Source organism: Monodelphis domestica, chromosome 1, assembly GCF_027887165.1.
Source record: "Monodelphis domestica isolate mMonDom1 chromosome 1, mMonDom1.pri, whole genome shotgun sequence".
NCBI lineage: Eukaryota > Metazoa > Chordata > Mammalia > Didelphimorphia > Didelphidae > Monodelphis > Monodelphis domestica.
The window spans coordinates 573,059,000-573,086,151 of NC_077227.1; the positions used below are offsets into that span (position 1 = coordinate 573,059,000).

A 27,152-nucleotide genomic window follows, 5' to 3' on the forward strand; every position below is an offset into this window, starting at 1 on the left:
TCATACCTAGGCAAATTGTTGATTTAAGAATGAAAGAATCCTGGGCAGAAGTGCCTTTTTAAAAAATTAAAACACCCCCAATTTGTGGGGGATACCTAAATGATTATTAAAATGTGGAAAGAGCACTGGAATTGGAGCCAGGAACCAGGGGCCAAGTTCGGCTCTGCTATTTGCTATCTATGTGCATTTTAGAAAGTTACTCTCTCACTCTAGGCCTCAGTTTCCTTATATGTAAAGTAGTTGTTTCTGATGTGTTTTGCTAAGTGTAGCTTTAATTGTCTGTGATTCTGTGAACCCTGTTCCCAAGAGGTAGGAACCTTCTAGCATTGCTGGGGAAACTGCCTAGGGGAATGTGAAGTGCTCCTATTCTGAAAGGAGCATAGTCGAGATGATTAAACCACAGTGATGAGTTCTTGGCATAGGCATGGGAACCAGAATAATTTTTGTGCATTTAATATAAATATAATAAGTATAGTATGGTATTACATACAGTTTAAAAAATAATTATATTATCTATCAAGGACTTGTGAAATGGAAAGTGTATAAATGGAGATTTTGAGCCTTTGGACTTCATCCCCCAGAAGTCTCTTAGTATTTCCCAAAATTTCCTTTTCCTAAATCCCTGCGTTTTGTGTGTGTGAGATTGTATTTAAGTGGCTGCGACTCCTCCCTCTCCCTCTCTTGGACCTGTGACCAGGCTGAATTCAGGCAGTTCTTTTGCCCTAGTTATTATTAATAAAACTTTTAAAATATAATATGTAGTTATTAATTATTAATTTTGAAACCAACAAAAGAATACTGGCTCTGATGTCTAGAACATCTCTGATTTTGGGGGAAGCTCTTTGACCTTCTTAGGCATATTAATTTCCTCATTTGTGAAATGAGGAAGTTGGACTAGATTTCTTCTAAGGTTCCTTTCTGCTCTAAATCTATGATCCTATTTATTATTTATTGTTGTGGAAAGTCCTTCCCCAGAAGCAAATCACAACCCATCTCTCACATCCCTTAACTTGAATGCTAAAAGAAGTTTGTATAAGTTCATCCTGGTCACATAAGTCCTGAGTGTGACTGCAAGGCCAGCATCTGTCTGCTGCATTGCATTGTATAAGATCAGTGATTTTATCAATAATTTATATAATGATAGTCAGCATTTATATAGAGCTTTAGGGTTTACAAAGTGCTTTACAAAGCTGATCTCATTTGATCCTCACAACAAGCCTGAGAGGGGGAGGTACTTTTATTATCTCCATTTTACAAATGAGGAAACCGAGGTAGATAAAGGTTAAGTGACTTGCCTGGAAATCCCATAGCTAGTTAAGGATCGGCAACCAAATTTGAATTTAAGTCTTCCTGATTATCTATCCCCGTGTAATATCTAAATGTCTGGATCACTCTGTTATGTGATTAGCAATGATATAATACTATTATACAACTAATTTTAAAAATAAATCCATATCCTAAAGTCTCTGTATAGCCTTAAGCTCTAATAGCTATTGAATTAATAGTATTTTAAAATAATTAGCTATTTCAATAATTAGCAATTTTAGCTACTTTGATAGCTATTTTTAATAATTAATAGCTTTTAAAGCTATTAAAGCTTAAAGCTGCATTAAGACTTTTGGCATACTCAATATGCATACATACAAAACACACATGAGTATATGTACATGTGCACATATATTTTTATAAAATATATACACATTTTCATGGGGCTTTTATATATTATGACATTTAATACTCACAGTGTCCTTCTGTGGTAAACAGGGCAGATATTATTGGCCCCATTTGACAGAGAAGCAACTGAGGCACAGAGAGGTAAAGTGACTTGCTGAAAGTCATACGGCTAATTAAATGCTTGAAAGGATTAGAGCCAGAATCCAAATGCCCTAACTTGTATTCCAAAAAATGATTGCTTCCATGATTCTCTTGCATAGATGAAAATGATCATATATTGATTCAGTTACTATTTGAAAGTGAGTTGTTATTGTTTGCTTATTATTCTAGAAGGAATTAAAATGGAAGAAGGTGTGAATTTAGATCTTGGGAAGAAGCTCCTCATTGATAAGTGTGTAGATTCTTCCTGGAGATCAGGTTAACAACAAGGTCACATTTATGTTGTACTTTGACTTTACAAAATCCCTTTTGAGGTAGGTAGTAGAAAAGTGTTAGTACCTCCATTTTCATACATGGAAAATGAGATTCTGAGACCTGCCATAATCACACAACTAATATGTGTGAATATAGGATTGGGACCTGGGGTCTTCTGACTCCAAAACCTGCTCTTTCCACAACCCTGCAATGCTTATTGGAAATGTTTTAGTCCTGTATGGACAGCAGGAGGTTAGACATTCTTACCTGTGGGAATTCATTCTAAACTGTAGTGATATAGTACTCAGAGTAGGAAACAGTCTTTGGCTATGACTTTCTTTTCTTTTTTTTACAAAATGTGTTCTTTGTCTAGCATGATAGCTTAAAAATGATGCAAATATACCCTTGGCAATCTGTATTTCAGCTCACTGAGGGAAAGGGGGGGGGCAGAATGTCATTTTTATGTGTTCTTTATCCATTCATATATATATATGCATATATCTTCATTATCTTCTCTGCAGGGACTTTCTTTGGTCAGTTGAATGCACTTCCCCTTCAGCTCACCCCCTTTGAGCTTTACTTACCCTCTGAAGACTTGGATGGAGAAAGGGCAGGACTCTTTGTTTCTGCTTTAGAAGGACTCTTCACTGGAGAAGCCGGGGCAGTCTTCAAAGGAGAGCTAGGTTCTTCTGTTGTTGTTTCTTTCTCACCTGTGTACAGAGAAAACCATCTGTGAATAGTGGTCAAAAGCTGGCAAAAAAAGATCTAGAGAAGGTGGAAAAAATAACTCCTTTCTCCCCATTCACCTCTTTGTTCTTCCAGGCCCAATCAGGATTTTTTTTAGCTCTGGAGAGGCAATTAGAAAAATCTTTGGCTAGATTCTATCTCTTGAATCATATATAACATAGATTGAGTTCCATTGGTAAAATCTATTGCTGCTTTTGTTCATTCAGCAAACATTTGTTCAATGCCTATTGTATTAAGGGCACAAATATTGAATGAGAGAAGAACATAAGGATTGCTATAGTGGTTTAGACTGGAAACAATATGGTATCATGGAATGAGCAATGAAATAAACACTAGATCTGGAACTAGAAGTTCTGAGTTCAAATCAGAATTCTGCTTCTTAGAACCATAGAGGTTGAGAGTTGGGAAGGGCTCTTATAGATTATCTACTCTAGGGCTCAGCAAACTGTGTACCTCCCTTCACCTGTTTTTATATAGCACATGAGTGAAGAATGTTTTTTATATTTTTAAATACAACAGAACTTTATTTAAAAATATAAAAAACTATTTTTAGCTTGGAGGTAGTCTGCTGACCCCTTTATCTACTCCAACACCTTATAGATGAGGAAACTGAGGCTCAGAGAGGTAAAGTGGTTTCCCTAAAACACACTGATAATGAGTATCATAGATCAGCTAGGTGGCACAGTGGATAGAGTGCCAGTCCTGGAGTCAGGAAGGAGCTGAGCTCAAATCTTGCCTCAGGTACTTACAAGCTGTATGTCTATATAGGCAAGTCATTTAACCCTGTTTGCCTCCATTTTCTCATCTATAAAATAAGCTGGAAAAGGAAATGGGAAACTACCCCAGTATCTTTGCCAAGAAAATCCCAAATAGGGTCATGAAGAGTTGGGCATGACTGAAACAACTAAACAATGATGAGTTTCACAGTCAGCCTGACATTAACTCTGGTGTTCTTTCTAATCCATCAAGCTCCTATGTGTGTGATTCTGGACAAGTCAATTTCTTTTTTTTCCAGCCAAAGACCTCGTGTTATAGATGAGAAGTGTGTCAGAAAGGGAAATATGCCCACAGCAAATATATAGTAAATCCAAGAAGACTAGGACCCCCTTATCTGGACTCTCACTGAAGCTGGCCTTTCTCTTTCTACTATACCATACTGCCTTTTCCTTGTTTCCAAAAAATTGTGGACTGCAGGAAAGGAGGCCTTCTATGCTATATAATGACCTTGTGTGCTTTCCTTCAGTCATCTCTAACTGTCAAAACCAAATAAAGTGATGAAAGAGGAAGAAAGAAGAGGCTGTAGCATTTTCTTGGCAGCTCAGCAGCCCCTGGCAACATTTGTATGACTGAGCAGAAGGTGATATGTGAACAGCACAGAAATAAAGAGCCACCTTTTGATAGAATAATCTCACTTTGAAAATAGTGCCAGATATCTGAGTGGAGTAGCTATGAAGAAGAGGAAACTCTCTTCTCTGGGCTGGGAATGAAAGATGAGAGGGTAGATGAAGAGCCAGAAAATGAACTGAAAATGGAAGTAGATGAGTGACATCATGCCAGGTTGCTGGGAGCAATCAAAGACCATGCTGTTTGACACAGTCACATGTGGAAACCGGGGACTGCAAAAGCAGCCCCCAGGAAGGATGGAAACAGCCACTGAAGCCCCCTAAGTGATTCTCCTTATTAACATCCCCTTATTATTGGAATTGCTATGATTTGCTATGATTGAGCAATGAGGTATTGGCTAGAGGAGGACTTTATTGAAGGGTGGCATAGATAGTATATGCTTGATAAAATATCTGCTGAATGACATGACCTTGCTTTTAGAACTCTTCAGTATATCAGTACTATGATTGGACCTTGTCATCTGCCCTGCCTCTGATGCCTAAGGATAATTGGACCTCTTCATTTGCCTTGCAACTGAATCTTCCTAGATGTGTTCTTTCCTCTAATTAGATTTTTAGCTTATTGAGACCAGTGACTATTTCATTTTTTAATTTGTATTCTTAGCACTTAACATAGCACATAATAAGTACTTAGAAAGTGTTTTTTTTTTCACTTCATGACCTTTTTTCAGGCTGTGGCATTCTAAATATTCCCTAAATCAGAATTTTCCAAACCATTTTGGCTAACATTTAGGAGTATTTGAAATAAATTGATAGAAACCTAAATATTGGCTCAGTTGGGTTAGGGATATGAAATGTTATGGAAACAAAGGAGAGGGTAGCCAGAAAAATTTTCAGCAAAAATTGAATAATTAAGCTTCTTTACACATCCAAGGGAAAAGCATGATGTAGTGTGTGTGTGTGTGTATATATATATGTATATATATATATGTGTGTGTGTGTGTATATCTATATCTATATATGTATATGTATATGTATATCTATATCTATCTATATCTATATCTATATCTATCTATCTATCTATATATATATATATATAACTGGTTTTAGAGGGAGACTTAGCTCCTGGAGTCATCTTGCCTCTGATACCTCTTGCTTGTGTGACCCTAGGCATATCTAATCACTTAACTTCTTAGAGTAATCTGGGCTAGAAGTACCAGATACTACCCCATACAGTTCACAGCACTCCTTGGGAGTGAAATGTAGTTCCTCTAGGAGTTTAATGTATTGATGTATTAATGAATCAAGAAATAGATAATTGTTTGGCTTTCTAAATCAATATGTGGCCCAGAGGGATCCTTCTGTTTCTATGAGAGTCTGATGTGACCTTTCTAGGCGACTCTGAGACTCTAAGTTTCAGAGAAAGTGTCCACCTGCATTGACAGAGGTGTTCACCCTTGAGCTCCCAGTGCCATTGAAATCACAGTCCAAAAGTTGCTTCATGTGATATGTATTTTTAAAGCAACATTTCATGTAAAAATTTATAAGGGGAAATACTGGCAATATCAGACTTTTCTTTTGGAATCCCCATTCTATTGGAATTTCCAGAGCACTTGGAGCACACTCTGGCAAATCAGCTGAACTATTCTAAGTCATAACTCCTAGACATGATAAATTAGTTAGCTTTCTTGTGGCATTTGGATACCAGGTGCACTGAGTTTTCCATCACCATCTGGTTCTGTAGCAAAGGCCTCCCCAGTGGGAGAGAGATGGATCACCTTTCTGGCAGCAAAAAAAAAAAATGGAACAGGAAGGTATTGGAACCTGTTGCTGACTACTAAAGGGGTTAAAAAAGAGGAAAAGAATCAGTCTGAGAGGTTCAGCTGGAAAAAAAAGAGGCAAGATGTTTTTCTTGGGATCAATTGGATTATCCTGGGTTTGAGGTACTGATCAGTAAGATGTTATAGGTAATGGCTTAATGAGCACAGTACAAAGTACAATGGACTGAGAGGCAGGAGACCTGCCTGGTTTTCTTCCTTCCTCTGCTATTATTAGATTCTTGACTTTAAATATTTTATAATCTCTTTGTGCCCATTTCCTGCTCTGTGAACACTAGGGCATTACATTATAAGATCTTTAAGGTCCTTCCTATATCTGAGATTCTGTGTTTTAAATTTTAGTGTTCTTTTCTGGATAGAACCTGGGTGAATGGGGTTGTTTCATTTTTGTCATTGTATCCCCAGAACCTAGCAAGGACTTATACAGGGTGTATATTAGGTGCTAAAATGCTGAATAAATGAGGATTGACTAATTTACTTTGGCATTCTGGGTTATATATGCTAGGACTCCTAATCTTTGCATTCTATGTCCTACAGTATACAGTTTCATCCAGTTCTGATGTTCTTCATTCTAGAAGTCCTTCCAGCCCTAATACTTTGTGTTCTATGTTCTAGGATCTTGTCCAGCTCTGACATGAATATGTTCTATATTTCTTTCAGCTATAACATTCTAAGTTCTATATTTGAAGATATCTTATAGCTTTGATATTTTATGTTATGAGGTTTCTTACAGCTCTCATTGTCTCAAGATCCCATTCATGATGGACACTATGGGGCATACTCTATATGTATTCATCAGGGATTATAAACTAGACACAGTCCTCCTCCTCCATCCACTTGGTGTCTGCCAGGAATCAAAGAAATAAACAAGATAGTGCCCCTCATCCGTCTCAACAGGGAGCAGATGTGTTGGAGCAGGTTAACCAATTAAGGAAGAATATCCTGATAATGAAGGGTTGCCAGTTCCATGGATGAATCACAAAAGCTGGAGTATCTCCTTTTTCTGGAAGGCTTCAATAACAGGACAGAATCTCTGTTTCCTGGAATGACTTGAAAGTTTTTCCATCTGAGGAGGTAGTTGGGTACAGACCTAACACTATGAATAATGCTTTATTTTCAGAACTTTTCACATCCATTTGGAAGGTCTTTCCTTTAATATGAGTCTCAGTTTCTTCACCTATAAAACTATATTAAACTATGTAAAGTCTAAGGTCACTTCAAACTTTAAATCTTCTCCTCTCATTTTGTCCCTATAAAAGGCTAAAGGGAGGGATGGTAGGTTTTAGTGTCCTCAGTGTCCTCATTTGATACATAAGCAAACTAAAGCTAGAGATTCAGTGACTGGCCCAGATGCATTCAACTGGTCTGTGGCAAAACTAGAGTTCATTATTCTCTGTCCCCCACCCCTCACTGTGCTACGGTGCCAGAATATACCTCTTAGGGACCCTTGCCATCCCTATTATAGTCTGGTGGATCCCGATTTACCATCAAGTTCAAGTTTCTTCCTCTCCACCTCTTTCTTATATTCCTCCAGTTCTTGGTCAGTGAGTTGGCTAAAAGGATTTGGGGGTTCTGTTCCCACAGGCACTGTCTCCTCTGAGTCGTCTTTGGTATCTGTGTCACCTTTGGAGGCCAGGTGGCTTTCTGTAGACTGAAAGGTAACCATAAAATACATGTCACACCCAAAGAACACGGAGAGTTAAACCCATCAATTAATTTCCTCTAAGGTTTCTTTGGCCCAAATCCTGTTTATCTTGCCAGGGCCAATGATATGCAATTTCCTGGAACCAGGAAACGCAAGGGGAAGCACAGCAAAGAGGGGGCTGATTATACCATCCACACATAGTCACTACCCAAGGTTAGACATTGACTCCTATGTCAAAGTTCTCAGGTCCCCAAGATCAAGTAGGATTGTTAATCAAAGAAAAAAACCAAAGTATGTCCCTAGAGTACAGGAGAACCACCTCTAATACTGTACTTTTGCATTTCTAGCTACAATAACATTGTTCACATCCTACAAGTGACTCAGACCTCAGTGGTTGGCCAAAATCTCAGAAGGTTCAGTGCCAGGGCATACAAGCTTTGGAAATAATACTAATAACTAATTTTTTTTTAAGCAAAGTGCTTAACATGATGATCTCATTTGATCTTCACAACTACCCTGGGAAGTAGAATATTATTCTGATTTTGCAGATAAAAGACTTGCCCAGGGTCACATAGCTAGAAAGTGTCTGAAATAAGATTTGAAATCCATTTTTCCTACTCCAAATCCTGGGTTCTCTTCACTAAGCCCCTGAACTGACTACTCTTCCTGACCACATCAAATCCTGAGGGTATGTTGAAATTATTTGAAGCTCATAAGCAAAATACACCATGTCACACTAGCTACAGAATTCCATACTCTTTATACCGTGGAATTGAACATACTGGGGGCACCTCAGGCTGTTTTGTAAATGTTAATTGAGCCTGCTTTGCCATAGGAAAATGTCTTGTGTTGACTTCTGTCTGGAAGTCAGTAGCAATGATTTCCTGAAGAATCAAAAATATTTCTCTCTTTTGCTAAATGTTATCCTAGTTCAAGCATTAAAATGATCACATGCTTCTTTCTATTTCATAAGATCCTAGATTTAGAGCTAGGAGGGACCTTGGAAACCATCTAATCTAAGTTTACAGATGAGGAAAACAAGAGTCATTTGAGGAAAAGTGATTTGCTCAGTATCACCCAGGGAGAAAGTGGCAGAGCCCAGATTCAAACGTAGGCCTTCTGACTCCAAATATAGTATTCTTTCCAATGGCTATACTGAGCCACTCTAACAATATATTTGGAGAAGTTTCCTTTACTCACCATGAGCCTGATTCTCTAGTTTGAAGACTGGAACCCAGACTGATGTGGACCTTTTTAAAGCTTTAAGGCATGGATTCTTTACCCAAGTTCCAAGAACTTGTTTGTAAAAATGTTTGAATAACTATATTTCAATAGGATTGGTTTGTTTTGTAATTCTCTGTATTATATCTTTTACATTAAAAAATTGTGTAACTGAGAAGGGGTCTATAGGTTTCACCAAAGCACTAAAAGGGACCACATTACAATAAAGTTCTAAAGAAAGACAGCTTTGGGTTTAAGTTGGCAAAGGTGGGGATATCAATGGTCCCCTAACCTGTGGGAAATCTCTAATCCCTCTGTGTCTCTTTTTCCTCCTATAGCATCTGTGCTAAGTCCTCACAGCATAGCCTTTTTGCACAGAAGGTTTTAGAGTTTTTATGCTGACAGCTACAATTCCCCATCATTCAGCTTTGACTCAGGCTGAAATTAGTCCAGAATTGTGGTTCAAAAAGAGAATAAGGGAGGGGGTTAGAAGAAAAATTTTCTCCTTTCTGTGTCATGGGTTGTTATAGCCTATAGAATTAAAGGGGGGAGGGTAGAATTGCTTCTCTTGTTTTCAAAAAAGCAAAATAAACCAACCAAAAGCCTTGAGACAGAGTAGGAGGATAACATTTTGGGACAAGTAGAAATAGAGGTGATTTGCCCTTACTCACACAGGTACTAATTGGGAAAGGTAGTCATGATTAGAGGTAGAGTAATCGAGGTCAAAGAGTGCCAGATTGAGAATTAGAATACCTGGGTTTGACTTCCAACTCCCCTACTTGCTACCTGTATGACCTTGGACAAGTCTCTTAACTTTTCTAGGCCTCTCTTTCCTCATCTTCAAAATGTATGCCTGTCATATGGTAGGTATGTCGGTACTCAATAAATTTTTATTGATTGATTGGCTGATGAGTCAGAGTATATAGCCATGGATGTTCCTTCTAGTTATAAAAAAACTTTATGAGTTAAGAGACCAGACACCCCCCCCCCTTCCCTCTACCTCACGATTTTTTTGTTCTCTCACTAAGAACTAGAAGCAACAGAATAAAAGAAAAATGTTTCCACTCCAGAAAAGAATGAAGGTTGCTGACCGGACTCCTACTCTTCTCTGCTATGACGCTAGCCAACAGCTGTGACTGAGGACCTGCTGATTTCACATCTTGTCGATTTTGCTCTCGAATCTGAAAAGGAAAAGAACAGAGAACCAGTTGTTAGTTCACCATAGAAGACCCTTTAGAAGATGCCATTCCTGATACATAATTGGTATTAAGTAGTGGTTCTCCAGGATGGTCTAGAGCTGAGTGGTTCATGAAGGTCCTTTAGGTAGTCTCTGAGTTTGTCTCTAGTTTCTAATAAAATATATTAGAACTACTTTGTGTGGAATTCTAGGCCCTCCACAATGTGACATTACTTTTTCTTTCTTGCCTTATCTCATAGTATAATCCTTAAATGCTCTACAGTCCCCTCAATGTGGTCTTTGCCCTGACCTTCTCCTACCCTCAATAAGACCTTTATTTTCCTTTTTCCATGGCTTATATGTACATATTATCTACTTATTAAGCCATAAGATTTAATGAGGTCATTTTAAAGTAGTTCTCTTCACATAGTAGATGCTTAATAAATGTTTGTTGAATGAATTAATGTTATATTTACCAGATAATATCATTTACTTTTTTTGTTTTCATAATAAATCCATCACATTTATGATGAGAAGTATATTTCACAATATTCCTGAAGTGGGTCTTTGAGGCACAAGATACCAGGTGGGAACAGCAGGATAGATTATTGGGAGGGAAGAAGCCCTCCGTTTCCAGCAAAGTAGTCATTTACTCAAACAGTTTGAGAAATAATGATCTCTCCCCTATCCCAGGCGTTATGTTCCAGAGACCCCCGTGGTAGGTGAAAATCCCCAAAGTAGAGGCATTAGAGTTATTTTATTATTCATATAAATATATGTATATATACATATTTTAAGGTTTTATAAACCCTTCCCACTCTCCTATAAATCTTTCCCACATTCTTCTTAACCTACACTGAGCCAATCACTGCCCAGGATACAAAACACAGAGCTGAGGTTGGTCAGCTTTCATTCCATCAGCCAATAGTGTGCCTCAATAAGTGTAACTCTGCAGTGTAGAATTGGATATCTATATATTTTTTTAAAACCCTGATACAGTGAAGCCATGATAAGTGAACCATGATATAGTGAGGGATGACTGTACTGTTGGAGACCAAAGCTATTGCACAGACTTAAAAAGGAAAACAAGCCATTTATGAAATTATAATATAAACCAATGCAATGGGGTGATAAAATTTGATTTATAGAATTGAATCTACAGTTTCTTAGGGGCAAGAATCAGACATTTCCACTTCATGAAGAATCTGTGGCATCAGGGACCCACACTCATCCCAGAAACTACAATCGTAATGCCTGAAATAGTATCAAATGAGGCATGAACAGAGGAGATAACCAGGGATCATTTTTACCTTGTTTCTCATTTCCAGCACTTCCTGGGGGTCCGTATAGAGAGGCACAAATTGGTTTGGATTTTCGATTCGGATTGGCATCCCACTGCTAGACTTCTCCACTTCATCTGCCTTCATCCACTGACCAAATACAATACACACCAGGTTAGCAAAAGAATAAGGTGCTCCAAAATGCCCGCATTCCTTTAGAGATAATCAGTACTGTTGTCTCACCTTGGGCTTCTTTTTAGATTTATCCCCCAAGGTAGGATTTAGCAACCTGTAGCCTGTATGAAGAAGACTGCCTATAGACCCATTTTCAGTATCATGAACATATATAAAGTTGTATAGGATACTATCTGGAGTGCTGGACTCGGAGCCAGGAAAGGCTGTGCTTAACTCCTGACCTGTGATATTAGCGATGGGACCAAGGTCAAGTCATTTAGCCCCATTAAATCTCATCTTTCTCATCTGTAAAATGAGATCATAACACATGTAGACCTTTCCTCACAGGGCTGTTGTGAGCTTCAAGATTTATATTTGGAAAAGAACCACCTAGTTGGGGAGTCATCGCTGCAGGACAGTAAATGAAGTAAGCTAGGGAAGAGAGAAAATTCAAGGATAAGAATGAAGAATAGGAGTCATGGGGAGGAAACTCTTCATCTCTGGGATTAATCTTAAGACCTTTCCATTATTTCATCAGTGATGAACAAATAGCAAAGGAGTAATTGAGTCCTATACAGTCCAGTTAGCCAACAAACATTAACTGCCTGCTATACCAGGTACTGAGTTAAGTGCTGAGGATACAGGCAAAAGGCTGTCCCTGCCTTTGAGGAGCTTGCAGTGGAATGGGGGAGACAAGATGCAAAACAATTACGTACAAACAAGCTATCTACAGGATAAATTAAGGGATTAAAATTAAGGGAGATCAGGAAAGGGTTCCTCTAGAAAATGAGATTTTTACTTTTATTGCTACTTGAAGGTCAGGAAGTGGAGGGAAGAGAATTCCAGGCATCGGGTACAGGCAGTGAAAATGCCTGGGTAAGGAGATGAATTGTCTTGTGCAAGGAATATCAAGGAGGCTAGCATCACTGGATTGTAGAGTAGGTTGGGGCTGAGGGCCAATGAGTCAAATACCCACATACAAGGAGGCTGTCAGGAGGCACATTTTGAGGTCTTAATCATTACAGAAGAGTGATCAAAGAAGAGAAAATGGAGGAAGAATCAAATTTTAGGATCCCAAATTCCTTCAACTGATTGGACATTGATCCTACTCAAGGTCATGAGTGTAAAAGTAACTGGAAGTACTTGCTAGTTCCTAGTAGGAGTAGCTGATGGGAAAGTCTGGATCTAAGCGCCTGACCTTTGTCTCTGGAACTCCTCAGTTTGAAACAAGCCTGTAGGCTAGCTAGATTATCTAGATCTGAGAGAGGCCATAGGCTTGTTGGCTGAACAGAAGTTATTTTTTATTTTATTCACTTTACTTCTCTAGGTGTGAGTAAATTATGATCAGCTCCATTATATTATGCCCACGTATCCATCGAAGGCCACTAAAACTCAGAAACAAGGAAAGAAAGCCTCAGAGATTAGTTCTGGGCCAAGAGATAAATCCATTTAGGCCCTGACCTTAGACTAACTAGATGGAGACCACTATCCACAAAAGAGGCAGAGCTGGGGGACAGATTGAGCCAGCTCTTGGATAATCTTAGCCAGCTTGGTATTAGAGGGCATTAGTGGAAAGCTTGGTACAATCTGATATTGGCTCCAGTTTTTTCTAGGGTGAACATGGGACTGCCAGCCTCTAGGTCTCTGCAATGAATAGGGTCAGGTGCTGGTCAACAGTGCTTCTTTGTGGTTAAGCAGGTCAAAACTATCCCCCATCTCCAACTCTTACTGTAGTTTTGGTCCGAGGACTGCTTGCGTTCCTCTGGACCTCATCTGCCACATTGACCCGCAGGTATGTGTTGGGACTATTGAGCCAGCGGGTCTTCTCCTTCTGCTGTTTCTGAGCATGTTGCCGCAGAGTGGAAATGGGGGCTCCATCCTCTTCAAAAACGAAGGCAGTCACAGTGGCTGGGATCTCAACCTCACTTTTGTGTTTCGTTTTCTCTTGGACAAAAGGATATCGATAGGTGTATCCTGTTCGGTAACCCTAAGAAGACAAAAGCAGGAGTAAATAAGCATGGAAAAATTATGGTCTGAGCATGTCACCTTGCAACTGCCCCAGCAAATATAATGAGTGCCCACTGTATTGAGTTTAACTATGGCTAGTCACTGGAGAGTCACTTTATAATAAGACATAGTAACAGTCCTCATAGAGCTATGGAGAAGAGGGTTAAAACAAATGCAGGAAGCTTTTTGTGGTGGTGAAAAAATGGAAACTAGAGGGATGTCCCTCAGTTGGGGAAAAGCTGAACAAATTGTGATCTATGATAATAATGGAATCCTATTGTGCTATGAGGAATGATAAACAGGATGATTTCAGAAAGAATTGGAAAGAACTATGAACTGATGCAGAGGAAAATAAGCAGAACCAGAAGTACATAATACATAGTAACTAAAATACTATGGAATGATCAAATGTGATAGACTTTGCTACTATCAGCAATACAATGATCCAGGACAATTGAGGGACTTATGAAAAAGAAAACTATCCACCTCCAGAAAAAGAATTGTTAAGAGTAGAAATGCAGATGAAAACATGATTTGTTACTTGTTTATTTGGGCGTATGTTTTGAAGTTTTGGTTTTATAAGATTATTCACTTATAAAATGAATAATATGGAAATATGTTTGCATGATAATATATAATCCAGATTAAATTGCTTGTCAACTCTAGGAGGGGAAGGGAAGAAGGGAGGGAGACAACACGAATCATATAACTTTAGAAAATTTATGTGGAAATTTGTTAATAAAATAAAATAAAGATAAAACAAAAAAGACATGTACAGGCAACAATAATACACATTTTTATCACATAATAAAAGCATCAGAGAGGGGCAGAGTGCTGTATGAAGGGGAACTTGTCATCCCTGAAAAGGGGATCACAGAAGGCTTTGAGAAGAAGACAAGGCCTTGAGAAGGCTCAGAGAGCATATACATTGAGCTTTAAAAGTCAGATAAAGATTTAACAGGAGAAAAGCACAAAGGACATGTGAACCAAGACACAGAAAAGTGCAAAGTATGCTAGGAGTTTGCCTACAGTACAGATTTTCATCCTTTTTTGTATTGACTCCTTTATCATGTCTGGTGAAGCCTATGGATCCTCTCCCAGAACAATGTTTTTAAATGTATAAAATACAATGCATAGGGTTACAAAGAAAGTCAAAGTTAGTGGAAATAACAATGTATTTTTCCCCATCCAAGTTCATGGACCTCTAGGAATCTATCCTCAGAAATCTTCAGGGTACGTGAACCCCAAGCTAAGAACAAATGGATTAGAAAAGAATAGAGGATGTAGAGGAGAAAAATAGGAGCTAAGACTGAATAAGTAGAGTTACTAAACCACAGAGGGCCTGGGGTGGCTGACGAGATTTCACTCCATGGATCTTTAAACACATACCAAAGCACAATTATGAGTATATAGTGCTTCCTCATGTCCTCCACCATTGGAACTATCACTTGAGTGATGCTGTTATCCAATTCAGATTAAAACTAGGCCTGAGGAACTGTTAGCATATACAAAAATTAATGCTGCCTGATTTTATCAGGTGGGGCAGTGATAGCTATATTGAGCCCATTGGGGGGGAGGACTAATACAAGGATTAAATATACGTGCAAATTTTAAAATTTATAAAATTAGAGCATGATTTAAAGAAAATAAGCTATGATTGTATTTGCCTCTCTTTTAGGATACTATAGATTCAATTCAATAAATTAATGAATTAAGCATATACCATGTGCTAGACACTATTCTAAAAGCTCATTTTGTTGCTTATGTTGTTACTACATGGTTGTGAATTTCAAAACATAGTAATTAAAAAAAATTTAGCTATCCCATAGGTTTTTGTTTCAGATTTCTAGAAATCTAATTGTCTAGCCAAAATTATTGCAATGTTCAATATTGCTTTAATAAACTTGAATAAAGTCAATATATCTTTTATCCCAGTTTCCCAAAGGGTTGTTTGAAGATTGAGAATGAACTTGGAAACCAGCATCTACTTGCAGTCCCAATGTATCCCAAGTACCTTGTTTGAAATAGGCTGTTCACATAGGCCTATAGGATAAAATACAAATTCCTTATCTTGGCATTCAAGATCTTCTAAAACCTGGCTCCAACCCACTTCCTACACTTATCTTTCTTTATATAATCCACTTTTCAGCCATTATAGACTAGCTGTTTCTTGATCTAGCATTGTCCTTTTCCCATTTATATGAATCCCCACAATTTATTCTATATATTCCTTCCACATTTCCACCTCTAAAAACGTCTTCCTTCGAGGCTCAGATTAAGTGTCACCGCCTACATGTAGCCAGTCTTCCCTGATGTCCCAAGCTGAAAGGATTCTCTCCTTCAGGTTTCTTCTAGCATTCAGCCTGCCATTTAGCTGGTGCCATATTTATTTGTGTATATGTCATATTTGAATGCAATCTAATTATCTAATATACATTATTTTTCATCTATGTATCTCATTGTGACTTATATGTAAAAGATGTTTAATGCATGTTTAATTAAATGGAATATTACAGAATTATTCCACTGTAAGTGTGTGCCTTGGTTTGTGAGGCTTTTCTGAGTCCACAGGATATGCTGGATTTGAAATCAGAGGCTTTGAGTTTGAATACTTAGATCTGTTACTTAGCATTCAAGGCTGGGAGAGGGGTGTCAGTAAGAGGAATAGCAGTGTCACCAAGGTTCAAGGGGGCATGTTGCTGCTCAGAGCCACTAGTTATTCTTTAGGCCCATCAAAAGCTTTGGAATGTTCTGTTTATGCTAGTATGAAAATGGGGTGGAAGGGTGGGAAGAAACTAGCCCTTGAAAGCATGAAAAGAGGTTTGAATAACTTGTTTTTACAAAAAAAAAAAACGTTTTTGCTTTTGCTGTTCAGTTGTGTCAGGATTCTGAAGTGGTTTGCCATTTCCTTCTCCAGCTCATTTAACAGATGAGAAAACTGAAGCAAACAGGGTGAGTGTCTGAAGCTGGATTTGAATTTATGATGATGAGTCTTCCTGACTCTAGGCCATCACTTTATCCACCATGTCAACTAGCTGCTCATAAAATAAATTAGGGCATATACAAAAATGAGGTATTTATTTATAGAATGAATTTATGTAAAATAGAGTGGGAAAAGAGGGAGGGGAGGAAAGAAAGAGAGGAGAGATGGCTAGACCCAGCTTTATATCAAACTGGGAGCCCTGAAGAATGGTGTGGGAGCCAGTGCCCATACTGTATGACAAAACAAATATTGGGAGTCATGATAAGAAAAAGCCTAGTCAGATCCTGAATTGTATAGTATAGCTGAAAAGCCATTTTTTGAGCTCACTAGTCTCTGCACTAATAGGGAGATAAAAGGGCATAAATGATGGTGAGTGACTGTCTGTGACATGTACTACCTGTGTGACCTGGGAAACTCATGTTCTTGGCTTTGGTTTCCTTGTCTGTAAAATGAGGGATGTTTCTTTCTTAACCTAAATCATATGATTCTGTGACTTTCTTTGTCTGTTTTCCACACAGAGGTTAAAAATTTTGTTTGTTTTTTAAACCCTTACCTTCCATCTTAGAATCAATACTGTGTATTGGTTCCAAGGCAGAAGGACTAGGCAATGAGGGTTAAGTGACTTGCCCAGGGTCACACAGCTAGGAAGTGTCTGAAGCCAGATTTGAACTTAGAACCTCCAATCTCTAGGCTTGGTTCTCAACCCACCGAGCCACCCAGCTGCCCTCGTTATTTAAAGTGTTATACTCGATTCTTAATTTTCTAATGCCTATTCACTATTCACACCTTCATTTTCAGTGGATGATTTTCCTTCTAATCCAAGACATTTCATATGAGCTCCCTCATTTCCTTCATGATGATATAAAGAGGCTGGAAGTCAGCAGGCACGAATTCTACAGTTCTGACTATGATAGTTAAAACCATTGAGGCCACCAGGAACTAGAAGGGAAGAAATCTAGAATAAAGGGAAGTCATCCCACTGGGAATAAAGAGTTCTTGGACAGGAAGATTCAGTCAATTGATCAAGGCAAACTTCAACCCTAATGCCATCTGTAACAAAGAGGATAATCATGAAAAGAACACGAGCAAAAAGGGAGAAGGGCCAATCACAGGGTGAGAGCAAAGGATAAAAGATGTACAGCTTTAGTGCTTTGCTGGTACCTAGAAAGGAGCCTGCTCATCAAGAATGGCTTCCAATGCTATGGGTGGGTTTCATATGAAGGATTAATGGAAAAACAAGAATCACAGTATGAAAAGATATGAATGGGTTTCAATTTGTACTATTGGAGGGAGCATCTGTATCAATAAAAGCATGGATCTGTGGAAGTGTTGCAACATAAACTAGTGGAGTTCTCTACTACGAACAATGCCAGGATGTCCTTCAAACAAATCCCTATGTAAGCATATTAGGGGATCCTGGCCACAAAGGCCTATGGAAGAAGTGGCTCTGGCCACAGACTCACCAGATTATCCAGCATCCTCATGAGAGCCTCAAACTCATGCTCACCCAGCCGACTCTTCTGCATGGGTCCAAAAGTGGTCCCGGCCCATCGCACGGATCCCACCTCATGGGGCCGATGCTTTTCTCGCTCCAGCAGGATGAGGTTCTCTGATCCTCCAGCACTGGACAGAGCAGACACCTAGCACAAAGGGGTAACAGCAATAAGCTTGATTGGGATAAATAACACGTATCTTGGCACTTTAAAGTTTACATTTTCCCTACAATAAACCCATGGGGTTAAACAGTGCATTTGCAGATGAGAAAACCAATGCTCAGAATGTTTAAATAACTTGTTGATAGTCATCTAGATAATAGGTTTTAGAAGTGGAATTGGTATCCAGGCATCCTGATTCCTGGGCCAATGTTTCTTTCCAAGAGGCTTCTAGGAACCAAGTGACCTCCCCGAGTTACTTGACTTTTCCCTTTTTCTATATATAATTGAGCTAAAGTGAGATAATCATATTATCACAGCTAACTTATGAGTCAATAAATATTTATTAAAGGAAAAGTAGCATTCCCCAGAACACTGGGCCTGCTTCCAGCTCATCCCCCACAAACATGACCCAACTCTCATCACGCGTGTGAAGAAGAGACCAGGCAACCCCACCATATAACAAGTCTGGGCCAGGAAATCTAGCTTAGCTGAAGCAGCAAAGCACCCTAAGTCCAGCTAACAAGCTAACAAGGATTTATGAAATGCTTGACGTGTGCAGCCATTGTCTTTGGGGATACAAAGAAAGGCAAAAATAGTTCCTACCCTCAAGGAGGGGGGAAGATGTGAAAACTATATACAAACAACATATACACAAAAGCATACATATATACATACATACCTATAAGATAAGCTGGAGATTGTCCCAGTTGGTGAAAGAGGAGGCAAGTCAATGCTCCAAGTCAGGCAAAACACTACCACTATGTCCCTCTTGGGCCCTAGCAGCAACTTGGAACCCCGGACCCAAGAGCCCTGGGAATAGCAACCAATGTTCCTTGGCCCAGTGACCCTACTTCTGGCCCAACTCCAAAAGCCAGCATCCAGGGGGAGGTGTTATCTGGCTAAGAGGTGGCTGCCTCTACAAGTGTAGCTGCCTCTAGCTCCTGAGCAGACAAATCTCCTGAAGACTCAGAAAAGAAATGGCTCAACATCAGAAATAGGATTTTATCCATGGAAATGATATTAAGGAAGATGCATTAATATCTGCTTTGCCATTGCCCCCCAGGAATACAGATTTTTTTCATGTGATTTTCAGCTGTTGCCTCTTCTAGGTATTGTCTATTTTATCTATGTCCATTTTCTTATTATATTTAAATATATAAATTATACTTAAAGCAAAATATAAATGAAATAGAATTTATATTTAAATATAAAAATTTCTATTTAGCACTTAGCTTTTCCACTTAACATAGGGCTTTGCATATAATAAATACTTAGTAAATGCTCATTCATTAATTCCTTCATTCCAGGGGCATCTGAGTGGAGCAGTGGATAGGACACTCAGGTCAAGAAGATCTGAATTCAAATTTGATTTCAGACACTTACTAGCTATGTGACCAAGGCAAGACACTAGGTTGTCTGCCTCAGTTTCTCCAATGGTAAAATAGGGAGATAGCATCTTCCTCCCAGATTTGTTGTGAGGATAAAAATGAGAGAATACTTCCAAGTGGCTTGTTTCCATTCTTTTTTCCTTCTTTCCCTTATTCTGTGTACAGAGTACCAGGTAGATGTGGCTATTCCATATATCCAGGTATAAGATCATAAAAGTTATTTTGTAATTTAATGGAACATAGAGTAGCATAACATAATCATAGAACCTCAAAGTTGCCTTGCATTGCCTCTCAGGGGTCATCTAGCCTTGTCTACCTAACCTGGCTTCCTTTCTACTATATCCTTAATACCTTCTGCTTGTAGACTCCCAGTAAGAAAGACTTTTATACCTCGTAAGGCAACCCATTCCATGTTTAAGAAGCTCTAATTGTTGGCAGTTTCCCCCGAATGACTTCAAAGTGTTTCTCTGCCATTTCTATCCTTTGGTGCCCTCCGGGGCCAAACTGAACAAATCTAATGGCTTTTATAGGATAGTACTTTATAAACTTAGAGAGAGCTATCTTCCCCTCCCAGCTGAAGTCAGCATATAGGATAGAGTTCTTTCACAATTCTAGGGCCTTGAATGAAATGCTGTTGCAAGAGGAAACACCATTTTCACTTAAACAAATTATTTCTATAACCTATAAAATGCAATCAGCAATACAGAATTACAGAACTCAAGTCAGAAGTTTATTTATTTTAAACTCTCATCCACTGGACATTTCCCTTCTTAATGTTTCTAGAAGTTGGTCATTCTGTCTGCTTGAACAAAGTCACCATTCTGTCTCTGCTTTGCTTTGAATTTCCAGTGTGAAGGTCTTCATTTTTTATGAGGTAACCCAGCTATATGTGTAGAGTGGATCAAAACCTATATCAAAGTCACTGGCTACCTATACATAATTAAAGCAAGAATTTGAAACAAAGCATTAAGATGGAGGTCAATGCCTCCACTTTGTCCTTTAAAAAAAAATTCTTGACCTCTTCATTTGCATGGAAGCAAATATCTTGTCATATTAAAAATAATTTGCTGGGATTGCAAATTTTCCATTGAGGCAAGACTACACAGAGGCTCAAAGTCTGGACAGCTTTGGCCATATATCCATAGTAAAAGCAATAATTTGAGAAAAAAATAACATAGTGGGAAATGATGCCTCACAACTGCTATATCTGACTTTTTTGTTCTTGCTTTCTTCCTTTATTTACTTGGAGAACCAATGGATATTGGGAGGTAAAGGAAGACCCACGCAGTGCTTTGAAGTTTGTTGGACGGTTGCTTCTGAAATAATTTAAAGGGGACATGAGTTGGAGATCAGAAATTAAATGAATTACAAAGACTTTCTATTTCTAAATGAGAAGTTTTGGGAAAGGCTAGCTGGAGGAATCAGATTGGAAGACAATTTAAATGCCTAAGGACTCTAATTAGCTCTCTGGTCTCTGGGGACAAGACTACATAGGAACTGTCATATCCCTTTTCCTCTAGGAGGAAAAGTCCTAATTCTGAGACTAGATCCTGAAGAAGATGCTTTTCTTACTAAAAGAGCAGAAACAGGTTCAGTAATTGAAGTTAAAAGATCCAGTAAATACGATTCTTCCTCTTATGAGGAAGGAGAGCTGACTCCTGTTGAGGGGCAAAGGTGTGTTAGAGCCAGCTTTGTTCAATGTTCAGTGTGAGTATTTACATCTCCGCAAAGGCTGTAAATCGGTAAGCACTTAATTTCCATAGCCTTAAGGAAGTGATGGAGCATTTTAATAATAGATTAAACTTAAAAGTGGGGCAGCTGGGTGGTGCAGTGGATAGTGCCAGCCTGGAATTGGGAAGACTCATCTTCTTGAGCTCAAATCTGGCCTCAGGCACTTCCTAGCTGGGACACTAAGCAAGTCACTGACCCCTATTTGGCTCAGTCCCTCATCTCCAAAATGAGCTGGAGAAGGAAATAGCAAACCATTTGGGGATCTTTGTGAAGAAAACCCCAAATGGGGTCATGAAGAGTCAGAGATGACTGAACAACAACAAAAATATGCCTGTGAGAGTCAGCTGTTAAACATGCCACACCCTGTTTGTGGAGGCTCTGGAGGTAGGAGTAGCAAGAAGAATTTCCAGGGAAAAAAAGGTGAGAGAAGAAAAGGAAGAGAAATGAGGAAAGAAAGGGAGGAGAAGCAGAGACAGAAAGAACAGTACTGTGTATTCACAGTGGGGAGTAGGCTGAGTATAAAGCAGTAACTAGGATTGAGCAGGCGCAGCAAGAGCAATGAAACATTAACAGAAGACATCTATGCTCATGCAGGAATCATCCCTCTCACTGGGCATCTTGGCCAAATGGGTTCCCTTCCATGCATGTGCCCTGATCATTGGACTCAACCACATGTGTGCCCTTCATGCATCTTCCTAGGCTAATGCCATCTTCCCCCTGATGGGGCCTATATTTGTGGCAGAACCTGCCCAAGGTTTATAGGGGAAATGTCCTATTTCTATTTTTCTTACTGTGCTATTTCATTAAATGTCTTTGCTTTACAAACTGTGCCCTTCTGGCAAACTTATAAAAGTAAGAACATTTGACAGAGTCTCATGAACAATGGTTTTAAGTAGATCATAAAACTGGAACTGGAAGGAACTTTAGAGATCATTAAATTCAACCTCGTTATTTTACAGCTGAGAAAACCAGTGCCCAAAGAAATGAGGTAATTTGTCCAAAGATAAGACAAATAGATATAAACACACATGCATATGTATATATGCATACATACAAATAATCAGATAGATAGACAGATGATAGATAGATACCGACAAATATATGGAACAAAACCAGCATTTGAATCCAGGCATCCTGACTCCAAGCCCAGCACTCTTGCTACGATATCACTTATTGAATGTGGATCCATGGAATGCTTCTTCTGGAGCAGAGGGGGCGTGTTAGTGAGGCTGACTCCCAGTGTTACACATTTTATAGAAACTGGACGGGGGCATTCAAGTTATTTAGCAAGTCACAGTGGAAGCTGGGTTTTAGACACTCTGCTTGCCAGATTAGCCACTGCAAATGAATTTTTATTTCCTGAATTACAATTGCTAGCCTTGTGTTTTTAGCTTCACTGTGTGCCTTGAAACAAAATGTCAGAGGCTGAGTCATTAGTTGAGTCAATTAGAAGCTAGTTCATAGACTCCCGCAGAGAATACTAGAATCTTAGCATTAGAAGAACTCTTATATTTCATTCAGTTCCATCTCCAACAAAATTCAGAAATCATCTTAATGATATTCCTGACCAACAGTCATCCACATCTCCTTAACACGCTAGTGATGGAGACCTCGCTAACTCACCAATCAGCTCATTTCTTTCCATTTATAGCCAGATCAAACTGAGCCAAAAATGTACTTTTTATAACTTTTACCCTTTGCTTCTAGTTTCACCTATTGGACCTGCACAAAATATGGCTAGTTCTCCTTCATCCATTTGATCACCTTTGGAATGTTTAAAAACAATGATTAGGAATCCTTTACAGAGAGTATTACTAGGTTACAAAGACTTAAGTAAAAGAATCTGCCCACTTAGTGTCCTTAAAATGTTGATTGAAATCATCTACTTGATTAGAAACCACAGCATTTTAGTGGCCATTTTGGGGCCATTTTTTTTTTACCAACTTCTCCCTTGCTTTTGGATGGTTGAAATATCAGATTGAAGTGCCCTTGGGCCATAGGGAAAAGACTAGATTGAAGAACCATTCTTCTGAAAGCACACACACATCTCAAACAAGACTCTTAAAAAGTAATGAAGAAAATGTTAATAATGTAGATTAAACATAAAATTGCATCCTTTATGCATTTTCCCCTAGGAAACCAGTTAAACATTTATCAATATACCCAAGTGAGCAGAGAGGAGCCACTTGGCAGAGTTGTAGTGCCTCACCTATTAATCAGCAATCAATTAAGCACAAATTATGGGCCAGGCACTGTACTAGGTCCTGGGCATATAAATACAAATACCAAGTCATGCCAGGATTACTTAAAAGAATGGGGGAGAGCTAACCTGAGGAAAAGATTAAATAGGGAATGAAACAGAAGAACAAAAGTCCTAAGGATCTCTAATCACTTTCTCTATGAACAGCTTTCTTTAATGCCCACCCAACTAAGACTGCTATCTCCTCTCAAATTACAGAATCTCAGAGTTATAAAGAAATCCAAAAATAATCTAGCTCAATTCCTACCTGAGCAGGAATCCCCTTCTACAGCTTTAAAAAGTAATCAGCTAGACTGTACTTGAAGGTCTCTGGTGAGAGAGAACTCACAATCTCTTGAGGCATCCCATCCCACTTTGGGAATAGCTTTAATTTAGTTCCAAGAATGATTTTCCTTATATGAAGTCAAAATCTGCTTCTGTAAACTTCTACCCATTGCTCCTTCTCTTTTCCCTTGTGGTCAAGCAGAGCAAGACTTAATTCTTCAGACAATTATCATGTTTCCTCTAACTCTTATCTTGCTGATCTTTTTCTCCCTCCCTCCTTTCTTTCTTTCCCTTGCCTTCATTCCTTCCTTCTTTTCCTCTCTCCCTACCTTCCTTCTTTCCCTCTCTTCCTGCCTCCCTCCCTTCCCTACCTCCTACCTCTCTAACCCCCTCTCCCCAGAGCTATTTATGACCGTGTCTTTCCCCCATTCTTAGATTATACACTTCTTGAGAGCAAATCCTCTATCATGTTTTTCTTTGTATCCTTGGGAAACTATCATAGTTCCATGCATAGAGCAGGCACTTAAAATATTTTTTGAATGAATGAAAATTAGAACTGCCCACACTATCTTCCTGGGTTTAGGTGGCAGATGGCGGCAAGGATTGCCTGTGTTTCTCTTTGCCTTCCTGCAGATGGCTCAGGAAGCTGCCAGCCACTGTTGGGTGATGACCCACTTTCTTTTAGCCCTGGGCTGATCTAAAGCAATAAGACATGGCCCTCAGGAGAAAAGACGAGTGATGTTTTGATAACCTTAAGCCACCAAAAGTGATTGTAACAGGGTTGGCATGTTTCATATGGCCACTGAGGCAGAGAGCTGGGACCACTATAGGAGCCAGGGTTACCTCACTTCTATTGCCAATAGTGCTAAACCATGGATTCAAATGGTACCCAGAGTGGATGGTAAACTCATGGTTACTCTGTACATTTTAGAACTAGAATAATATAATAAAAACAGTACTGGACGGCAAGTCAGAAGCCTTAAGTTTGAATTCTGGGCTCTGCCAGCTCCCTAAATTCAGTTCTTTCATCTGTAAAATGGAGAGAAGGATAATTAATCCATCTTACTCAAAGGATTATTGGAAGGACATTGTTTTATATAAACTATAAATTGCTGAATAAGGTAAATCATTACTGTTGGTGTTATATAATTAGGTTTTTAATGTCAAAAATGAATAGTAATCTCTTTCATCTAGATTTTGCTCTGTTCCTTTCTCCTTAATAATAGAGGAAGTTTGATGCTCCAGTGTGGAATGACTGGTTTATAGAGTGCTTTAGAGTTTACAAAAGGCTATTCTTCCAATAACTTTATTCCCTTAAACCTAGTGTAGCATTCAGCATCTCTCTAATGCATTTATCATAGGGCTGTGTGTCCTTTACCTCCCTACTAAGTAGCAAACTCCATGAGGGCAGGGACTGTGTTTTATCTAAATGCATATCTCCAGCATCCAGCTCACTGATGAACACACAGTAAGTACTCGATAGAAGTGCACTGATACATTTGAACAACTCATGGAGGTATTTTTCCGTGATTGTTATGCACTTAGTGCCAAAGTCTTCAATATACCACATTCACTAACAGATTAGTCATTACTTCAGATCAGGGCAGCCGGAATTCAAAACAGGAAAATGGAGAAGCAACGCAAATTTTTGTCCAGGAGGGAGAGCATTGCCTGTATTTGGAGGGGCCAAAGTGTGAAGGTTTCTGACTCGATCTGCTATTTCAGAACCTACCAGGAGGGGGCAACAGGCCATTAGAATGGCTTCTGACAAAGAGCTCATGAAATTATCTACAAAGACAAGATTCAAACCATGTCCTCCCCCAATCAGTTATCCATTACTTAACCCGGTTTGTGCCAATCCCATCTCATTCATACACAGATACTCCTTCACAAGGCTTCTCTCGCTGTGTCTCTGTCTGTCTCTCTCATCCTCCCTCTACTCCAACTTCCTCCTCTCTTCCTCCCCTTTCTCTCTTCTCTCCTCTTTCTTCTTCTCCTCTCCCTCTTTCTCTCTCCCTCCCTCCCTCTTTCCTTCCTTCCTTCCCCTCTCCCTTTCCTTCCTTTTTGTGTAAGCTGTTGTTGTTTTTTTTTCATTGTCTTCTTCTCCAACTCCACTCTAAGGACAACTGGGACTCTGCTAGGTCTTGGGTTTGTTGCCCTTTTGCCTTCCTCAGATGCTCAGGACTTTTCGTTTCAGCATCCCACAAATATTCCAGGCTGGCCCTGCTGCCTTTACCCTGTTTCTGGATTTTTTTTCTTGTCTTCCTTCTCATGTCATAAATGGAGAAATAGACATGAAGTTGTACCTACAATTTTGGAGGACTGTGATCCTGAGCAGACCATATAAAAAGAATTACATGTATTTAAAACTTTAAAGAATCATGTAATCATGAAAGAATAGTCTAAATAAATGATTAAAAAAAACTTTAAGGTTTAAAAAGCACATCTTGAGCCTTGGTTTCCTTATCGTTAAATGCAACATGCGAAGAATATACTTTGTAAAATGTAAGGTGCTCTATAAATATGAGCTATCATAATTATTTTAGATATCCCATTCTTTTGAGGCTCAATAGGTGGATAGCTCGCTAATTTGATAAAGAAGACTTGATTGATGTGGTAATAGGAGAAGTCAGCTAATGGCTAATTCTTTGTCTCACTAGCCTCTGTCCCCTCTGAATCATAGAATCTTAGGAGTGGAAGGAACTTCAGGGTTCCTCTTAGCTACTAGACGAGGATGCTGAAGGCGAGACAAAAGTGACATGCCCATTGTCACAGGATGTGAACCTTGTCTTTTCAAGTCCAATTAGAGTGTTCTTTCCTCTGTGTTCTGTGGTTCAGTCAAACTGACTTCTGGCTGTTCCTCCTTCAAATCCCTCCTCACCAACTTGGTAGAATCCCTTGTTTCAGCTCAGGTGCTACACTCTACATGGAGTCTTTCTTGGTTAGCTCGGTGGAGAGTGTTGGGTTTGGGGTCAGGAGAACTTGAGTTTAAATCCAGCCTCAGACACCAGCTAGCCGTGTGATCCTGGGTAAATCATTGGACATCTGTTTGCCTCAGTTACTCAGCAGTAAAATGGGGATAATAATAGCATCTTATCTTGCAAAGCTCTTGTGAGGATCAATGAGATAAGATCTATAACACAATGGCACAGCACTTGGCTCTGCCATTGGTGCTATAGCAGTCCTCTTCATTCTCTTTCCCCTCTTCCTTGGATCCCCCAGATATTAGTGCCTTCCTTCCCTAAATCATCTTTGATTTATTTTGTATATAAGTGTATTTCCATGGACATATATTTACATACATGCTGCCTCCCCTGATAGACTGTAAGCTCCTTGAGGGGCAGGATGGTA

General features: G+C 39.1%; 1 protein-coding gene across 4 annotated transcripts in view; it reads right to left on the minus strand.

The window, feature by feature from the left end:
• The window catches only part of ADD2 (adducin 2), a 177,589-nt gene that overhangs the window by 18,209 nt on the left and 132,228 nt on the right, over positions 1-27,152 (minus strand). For all 4 annotated transcript variants that reach the window (XM_007476305.3, XM_007476306.3, XM_007476307.3 and 1 more), the window contains 6 exons: positions 17,967-18,143; positions 13,243-13,500; positions 11,370-11,489; positions 9,974-10,063; positions 7,502-7,667; positions 2,673-2,798 (listed from right to left, as the gene is read on the minus strand). In XM_007476305.3, the coding sequence (XP_007476367.1) occupies positions 2,673-2,798; positions 7,502-7,667; positions 9,974-10,063; positions 11,370-11,489; positions 13,243-13,500; positions 17,967-18,143 (937 nt within the window). The remainder of the gene's footprint in view (positions 1-2,672; positions 2,799-7,501; positions 7,668-9,973; positions 10,064-11,369; positions 11,490-13,242; positions 13,501-17,966; positions 18,144-27,152) is intronic.